The 8,086-nt window shown below is 39.8% G+C and overlaps 1 protein-coding gene across 1 annotated transcript in view; it reads right to left on the bottom strand.

The window, feature by feature from the left end:
- Positions 1-3,129: 3,129 nt before the first annotated feature.
- The window catches only part of kat7b (K(lysine) acetyltransferase 7b), a 12,295-nt gene continuing 7,338 nt past the window's right edge, over positions 3,130-8,086 (bottom strand). Inside the window, exons 9-14 of the mRNA XM_008438133.2 lie at positions 7,329-7,418; positions 6,381-6,521; positions 6,188-6,281; positions 5,811-5,957; positions 4,186-4,292; positions 3,130-4,072 (exon numbers count right to left, since the gene is read on the bottom strand). Coding sequence (XP_008436355.1) covers positions 3,971-4,072; positions 4,186-4,292; positions 5,811-5,957; positions 6,188-6,281; positions 6,381-6,521; positions 7,329-7,418 — 681 coding nt within the window. The 3' untranslated portion in view covers positions 3,130-3,970. The remainder of the gene's footprint in view (positions 4,073-4,185; positions 4,293-5,810; positions 5,958-6,187; positions 6,282-6,380; positions 6,522-7,328; positions 7,419-8,086) is intronic.

Below are 8,086 nucleotides of genomic sequence, written 5' to 3' on the forward strand. Positions count from 1 at the left end.
GTTGTAGCTGCAATACGAGAAAAGCTTACAGAGCTGACTGACTGTCTGCATGTCAGAGGAAAAGGAGATATATAGAAGTGGAATGGCATTTCTAATTGAAAGGAGAAACAGATGACTGAAGAGTTCAAAGCTAACCATTAGATCAACAGGAATTTATTTCAAAAAGGACAAGCAGTCATATTAGAGACTGATGTACATTCAATAAGGATATGAACATGACTTCCATTCATTTTCTACAACCTAGCCCTAACCCTAACCCTAACCCTAACCCTAACCATCACATACCTAACCCCAAAACCAGCATTTCCCCTGATGGGGACCAAGAAATGTCCCCTCAAAAAGCAGTGGTCCCCACAACTCCACAATGTAGTCCAGATCCCCATGAGGATATTAAAACCAGGTTAAAACTGAATCTCAACCTGTCGGGATCTATTCCCTTTACTTCCTTTGCCTCCATGAAATGATCTGGAAGGAAATGAAACCTCAGGTTAAGTTGAGCCTCAGCTCTCTGGCTCTCTGAAAATTGGCCCCCCGCTACTCCCCCTCACTGCATCACATTGAATTGCGGCGTCCTGCCATTACAGGGCCTCTTTTGTGACTCAGCCATTTCATATGCAGATCCTGCGAATAGGATTTCTTTTGATTCACCTCTCCACGTCAAGACCATACACACATGCACACACATGCACACACACACGCACGCACGCACGCGCACGCGCGCGCACACACACACACACACACACACACACACACACACACACACACACACACACACACACACACACACACACACAAAAGGGCTGTTCAGGTGTAATTGCCTTTCAGGCATAATTGCTGCGGGCTTTTCTTGTTTGTGGAAGCACCTGTGTGGGGATCAAAGCATTTGATGTTTGTTGTCAGCTTTGTTTCAAGTGGGTGTCCTCACAGCACACACATCGTCACGTAATTACCTCTCTAGAAATTTCTATGGCTGCAGTAATAGAAGACTTCCTTAAAGCGACAGTATTATGTATCATCTAGGCACATAGTGCCATTTTACAGCATAATCAAATTACTGTTATCTTCAGTTGTTATAAAAAAATTTATATATACCAAATATGACCTAAAAAAAATTTGACTTGGTAATTCAACACCTTGAAATTGGGCCTCCGACTCCTTAAAAACTCCTGCTCTTTCTGAAACTCCGCCTTCAGAAGGTCATCACAACATGGCTCCTCTATTAACCATTTAACAACATTTTTACCAGCATTGCTCTGAGAAGTAGCTCCTATAATGTGCTCAGCTGAAGCACAGTTCCACCAGGTATTTGCTAATTTCTACTGGCTAGTCTGGAGGAGTTGGGAAGTTGCAGAGGGCTGTCAATCATGCTTGAGCACTCACCCCTTGCTCTCTGTTACGCTACAGCTTCTCCCTTGTCAGCAGAGCCTGTTGTGAATGCTAATGCTAATTAGCATGCCCACCGATGACAGCAGATAAACAGTTTTTGTGTAAGTGCAAGTTGTTTCTCTACCATTAGCACATTTAACAGTATCTGCATGAGGTTGATTGACAGCGCTAAAACCTTCCCCCTGGCTCTGATTGATTGTTTTTGGTTGGAGAGGTACATTTCTTCAGCTCAATTTTTTTCACAGATCATCTGTCTCAAAAAAATGTTTCATTAAAAGGTATAAACTGTTACTAATGTTGGATTTGTTGCTGCCTCTTGGCCAGGACTCCCTTGAAAAAGAAAGCTTTAATCATAATGGGTTTTGATCCTGGAAAACAAAGTCAAATAAAAATAATTTTTTAAAAACACATGGTGTACAGTTGCCGAAATGTGCCATTCAAATAAACTGACTTGCATTTGATCACAGCAGCAGAATAACACTTCAGATCAGACGACATCAGTTGACTAAGTCAGTCGATACAACAATAAAATTTGTAAAGATAAATTATATAAACAGCAAAGCCAGGCGTCTGCCTGTCTCCATGAGATTAAAGGAACAGTGAACACAAGAAACCATTGTGTTCCACTGAACCATTGTGAACATTTAACATCGGGCAGCTCTAGATGTCCAATAAAACTGGAAATGAGCTTAAAAAGTAAATTTTTGAGTTTGGAGATTGTTTTTTTTCCTGCTGTTTATAAAGCTTTGAATGACACCGTCTAAAGCAGTATAAAATAACCTACATGTTTAAGTTTTTCACCTTCACTAACTGTAAGGACTGATTGAAGAAAATCCGGACCTTATACAATTGAATCAATGTGACATTTATGAAACGTTACACATCTAAAATGTGATGCGTGGATAATTATGATTAAAGGGGAGGGGTTGCAGAGCGAGGGGCGTTTAAGAACATAAATACAGCCTGGAGCAGAACACTGGTTCACCAGACATCGTTGCGTTTTATTTAAAACATCACTGAGAGCCTGAGCAGAATCATTTCCCCCCCGACCAAAACATGGAGAACTGGAAGATCCAGCTTGTCATCGTGACTTTTTGCGTGCTGATGCAAACTTCCAAAGAATCAACTAGTGGCGGCAAAGACGAGAGAAGGCTGTCCAGACACTGGCAGGTGAGAACAGGTTTATTTCAGTTATTTTGAAGATTCTTGCATCAATAAGCTTAAGCCAATGCCTGATTTTCCTGGCAGTATGAGTTTGGGGACAACAGCCCTGCAGACAGCCTGATGAAAAGATCCAAAGCCCTTCGCTTCTACGGCCTGATGGGAAAAAGAGCAGGTAGCATCTGAACACTTCAACAAATCACATCCTGCAGCATCATTCAGATCATCTGCTTTGATTTCTTCACAGTGACGAAGAAACCGTTTCAAGTGAAGAGGCGTGAGTAATCTGAGCTCTCCTTTTATATAACTTTTTTTAAATGATCTTTTCCCCTCAAAATTTGTTCTCCTTTTTTATATAACTTTTTTAAAATGATCTTTTCCCCTCGAAATGTAAGTTTTTTTTTGTTTTGTGTAATTTTAAGTGACTATTATTTTTTAAATAATTTTTAAACGATTTCTTTAAAAAAATTATTTTTTTTTCTTCTACTTGTAGGAAACAAGGGGGTTGCATTCGTGGGTCTGATGGGGCGAAGTGTTTCCACCGAAGGTGAGCAACTATTAAAAAAACAAGCGAAGCAAAAGTGAAAATATCAAGGCAGCTTTATTGGTAGAGACGGTTTTCAAAAGCAGATGATCACCAAGCGCATGTGGTCCCGTTCAGATGTGTTCTGTTTGTTACAGAGTCTGTGAGTGGAGTGAATCCTGCTGCAGCAACCAGAGAGACCCAGCGTCCAGAGGAACCGTCCCAGCAGGGTATGACCGGAGCAGTACAAAAAACCTGAGCTTGGCTTACTTTCAATATCATATTTTTTTTCCCTCTCTAAGCAAATTAAAAATCACATTTTTTTCCCATTTATTTGGCAGGTTCCCTAAAGGAATGGATACACTTCTTGTACTAATCAGACATATGGGGAATAAGAAAAACATCTATACAACGTTTACACCAACCAAAGACTATAAAAAATATTTTTTAGTAAAAAAATTTCACCTTGCTTTTTTTTTTCCCAATCATGCCAAACAGGAATAACTACCATCTCAATGATGCACATTATCTGAAAGAAATAGTAATAAAAAAAAAAGAAAAGAAATGTGGAAATGCTGCTGAATGTCTTTATGTATTCAATTCATCTGTGAGCAAAGCAGAACATTCATGTCTCTCCACCAGCCCAGGTCAACTCATCTAACATTCACAACAAAGTGAGACGAAGACCCTTTAAAAACACAAAAACTCTTCCTCTAGCTGTAAATGCTTCAACTCATGATGCTGAGGATAGAAATGGACATAAAAAGATGCAGATAAATGATCTGGATACAGGAGTAAAAGAAAAGTAACACTGATCTTCACTGACGAGTCAAAGGTCTTAGGCTACTTGTGGTTTTGGAGGCTGGTAGTGAAGGTTCAGTAGCCTGAGGGTATTGTGCTTTATGTCCCTTTGGGAGGCGTCCATTTTAGCGAGCTCGGGTCGATAGTTTTGTTGCTGTTACCTCGTTTGATCTCCTTCGCTTTCCACTCGTCGATCAGGTCCTGGGAGGAAACAGAGGCGGCGCTCAAATAGGTGGAATCACATTTATGAAACGGAATCTGATCGTAACTCAACAGGAGATTGGTGTCACTCGGCGGAAACGAGTTGATCTCACCTGTCGTTTCAGTACTAAGTGCTTCCCCTTCCAATACTTGAGCATCTGGAGGGACTGCAGGGTGCTCACAATGTCCACTGGATTCACTGCCGTTTCCTGACTGATCTCTGAACACACAATACAAACTTACATCAATGAGTTGATTTAGAGACTTGTTATATACATCCAGGGTTTCCCCCAGAGTATTTTAAGCCTGGCGGGCCACTAGGCTTTACTTGTGCCCCAACAGGCTAAGCATTGCTTATTTATTTAAGTCTTTTTAAAATGTTTGCATTCTTGGCGTTTAGGCATTAATCTTCCCGTCTTTCAATAACACATAATTATCAAGTGATATTTTCAAATTTCAACATTAAAACATGTTTTAACTCAAAAACAGGAAGGCCGCTGGATGAATGACTGCTCTAATGCCCAACCACCGAGCTTAGCAACTTTTCTGGCGCAAACCTTGTACATCTATTCATACATAAACACCATTTTAAGCTTTTATATCTATTTCTACATCATGATGATTATGGCTTGCAGCTGAAAAAAACCCAAAGCTCAGTATTAGATTACGGTTGAAATGATTAATCGGATTAAAATAATACACTAATTGAATAATTGCCAACTAATTTATTAATTGATCACTACCTGGAGTATACAGACTTAAAATAATGCTGCTGAGAGAACAACAAACCCAGAACAGCAACTAGACCAAAAACTATAACCATTTTGCATTTAAGAATTAGTTTCACCTGGTCGGGCCTGTCGTGTTAAATTTATTTACAATAAATGATCCCAGACTATACTTCCTTCACTTCATACACTCCTCACTCGTAGATGGCAGAACCTCAGAGTGTTTTACCTGCTCAGAGAACCAAAAGTCTGTTTTTAAAATGATGCTGTGAAACAGGAAGTTAAATTAGAAGGGGGGCTAAGAGGATTGGTCAAAATTCAGCCAGGGAAAAAAGGAAATATAGAAACCGCTAAGGTGATTGGGCAGATTTGTGAAATCCTGTCACAATAAGAAATAAATGGATTCATCACAGGACAAAGAAAAATTAGCTCAATAATTTCCATTCTGCTGATTAATATTTTTTCGGAAGGGCAATTTTGTTTACATCGTCCATTTTATTTATGGTTTCAGTTGTGTGTGGCATTCGTCTCAGCTTTATTTATCCTTTTTGGTTGTTGTGTCATATTTTGGTTATTTAAAAAGTCTTCCAGTTCCACTGTTAAATGTTTGTTAGAAATGAAAGATTATTGATCTTTGAGAGAGCAAACTTGCATTATTATCACCGTATTAGTTGAAAATGGTCTCAAAGCAACAATATTATCATTTATCATAGTAAGTGCTGGTGAAAACTGAAAGACTATGCAAAATGTATGAACAATGAGATAGTTAGTATTAATAGCAGCAAATTAGAATTCATTATATCATATGCTTCTCAGTATGCTAACAGTTCTGCATTAAGAATCGTTTTTTTGGTATAAGATCTCTGTGTGGAATCGATCTGGATTTCATGTCTGGACCTGAGTGACTGGAATGAACTCAGTTTTTAATGTTGTTCTAATTCATTCAGATGTGCCTGTATAAACTGCTAGGACTTTATGGAGAAAGAGTCCAAAGCTGCCCAACATGTCACCTTTAATGGAGATCTCCTTGCCCTGAAAGTTGTGCATGTATCTGAGTAGCACTTCCTTCCAGTAGCTACGGTAGCTGATGAGGCCCAGGTCGGACAGAGGCCTCTCCGGCGAGCCCACCTTCTCCTCCACTTTGGACAGCAGGTAACCTGGACAACACAAAGGCTTGGTCAGCGACACAGCAACAAGCAAAACAAAATTGCTCGTCAGGCTATCTATCCCCTGAGGAGCGGGGGTAACCGCTCCTCCTCTCTTCTATGTGATGACACTCCTCAGGGGAATATTTGATAATTGTTTTATCAATAATGAAACAATTATTGAAGCAATTGTTTCATGAATAATAGAGAACTAAAAGAAAAGTCCAGGTGCGTCTACGTACTGAAATCGATGAGCATCTTGCCAAATCCCTGCCTCATGTACTGCGGCATGGTCAGGATACAGGAAACGTTGTAGTTCAGGAAGGAATTCTTCTCCTTGAAATTAAAAAAGTCATCAAAGAAACAGCTCAGTCAAGTTTATTTGACCATACATCTTACATTTAAAGAATATTACAGGAAGTGGTTTTGTTTTACCTTAGAGAAGTAGCCCACTAGGTGGCAGCCCGTGTTGTCAGCCTCCGTCATCACGTAGAAGAGGAAAGGCTCCACGTCGTAGTAAAGGGTTTTGTGGTCCAAGAAGAGCTTGGCCAGTAAACACAGGTTCTGGCAGTAAATCTGGGCAGAACACAACCGACACTGACTGTGAATGGAACACGTTCCCTCAGGGTTCCTATGCAGTCCTCATTTTAAACACTGAACTTTACCAGGAGGGAATCTTGGGAGGCAGAAAGACAGGGGCAGATGGATGTTTTTATTGTATTCTTTTTACAGCTGTGAGCTGTTGTGGAAGACTAAAGCAATACACAGAATAAACACCAGCTGATTTTAGTGAAACTTTGGAAGTAAGCCTGCTTTCTATGGGGATTATTAGCTCTTGTTATTCCAGTCTAATGTTCAGGGAGAACACCAGGAGTCTAGCAAACTAACAGAGCCTCATTAACAGGCTGTGTGTTTGGTCAGCTGTCACAGCAGACATGATGGACGCCGGACACGCTTTACAAACCTGCTGGTTGTGTGCTGCAGGACGGAAGAGGATTAGAGGAAAGCCTGCTTCCTCTGAGCTGGTACTTTAGCATCTTAGTCTTTGTATTTTAAAATAACTTTATCTTAATGACAACAATGGCAGTGTTTATTTAGGGTTTAGTCACTAAGTTTCCTCACTATGTAAACAACAGCCATGTGTAGAACGGTGAGAGCAGGGAAGCTCTGCTCTCAGTCAGATCTGACTAGAATTACCTTATTCAGCATCTTTTTAAAAGCATAGATGGCATAACTTAAAATAAATTTGGCTTTCTAATTTAACACCTTGAAATTGGGCCTGTCTCTTTAAAATCCCGCTATAGTAAATGGATAAATAGACAAAAGGATGGATGACAGAAGGACAGACAGAAAAATGTTAAATTAAAATTTGACGTTCTTCACCTTATTTTTTTTGCCATCCACTTCAAACACAGATATAGAGCCCTTTCTGTAGACCTCGTCTCCTGGAGGATGCTTCCACACACATTTGGCCTGATAACACACAGGATAGAGGAAGTCTGAGCGTCATCACAAAACACTCTACATATACAGAAAGTTTTCAGCATATTCAGCTAAGCTTTAGTCCACTGTTTCTCAACCTTTTTTGGCCCAGCGCCCCCCTAGCCTTTATCCAGGTCCCTCACCGCCCCCACCAAAGAATTTGTAGGCTACTTTGCACTGACCATTATTTTATCATTAAAATTACTATCACTATTGTAGATGTTTTGATTTTTATGCTTGTTTCTGTATTTATCATCAAAAATAATTTCCCAGAGAACAAAAAAGTCATGGGAATAGAAATTATTTTCACAGGCGTCTACAAAAAATGCAATGAACATTCAAGTTAAAATTTGTAGGCCTAACAGCAGCCAATCAGAGTGGGAAAAATATTCTTATTTTGTGCCATTTTCTAGTTGTTAAATATTCCACGACTGAGCTCTGCAACATTAAAACATGGATAGAACTGTAACCACATTAATCATAACTCTTCTTCTCTTCAGTGTTTKTCAGTTTCTGGTGGTGCAGCTCTGTGCTGCCTTCAGGAGAATGGGACATCAGAGTATCATCCATAAAACTTCACCCTCATGGCATTTATTGTGCAAACCAGAGCTTTCAGTGGAGAAACAAAAGTTCCAGGTCATTTTAATGCCATACAAATA

This window comes from Poecilia reticulata, linkage group LG19 (assembly GCF_000633615.1).
Source record: "Poecilia reticulata strain Guanapo linkage group LG19, Guppy_female_1.0+MT, whole genome shotgun sequence".
Taxonomy (NCBI): domain Eukaryota; kingdom Metazoa; phylum Chordata; class Actinopteri; order Cyprinodontiformes; family Poeciliidae; genus Poecilia; species Poecilia reticulata.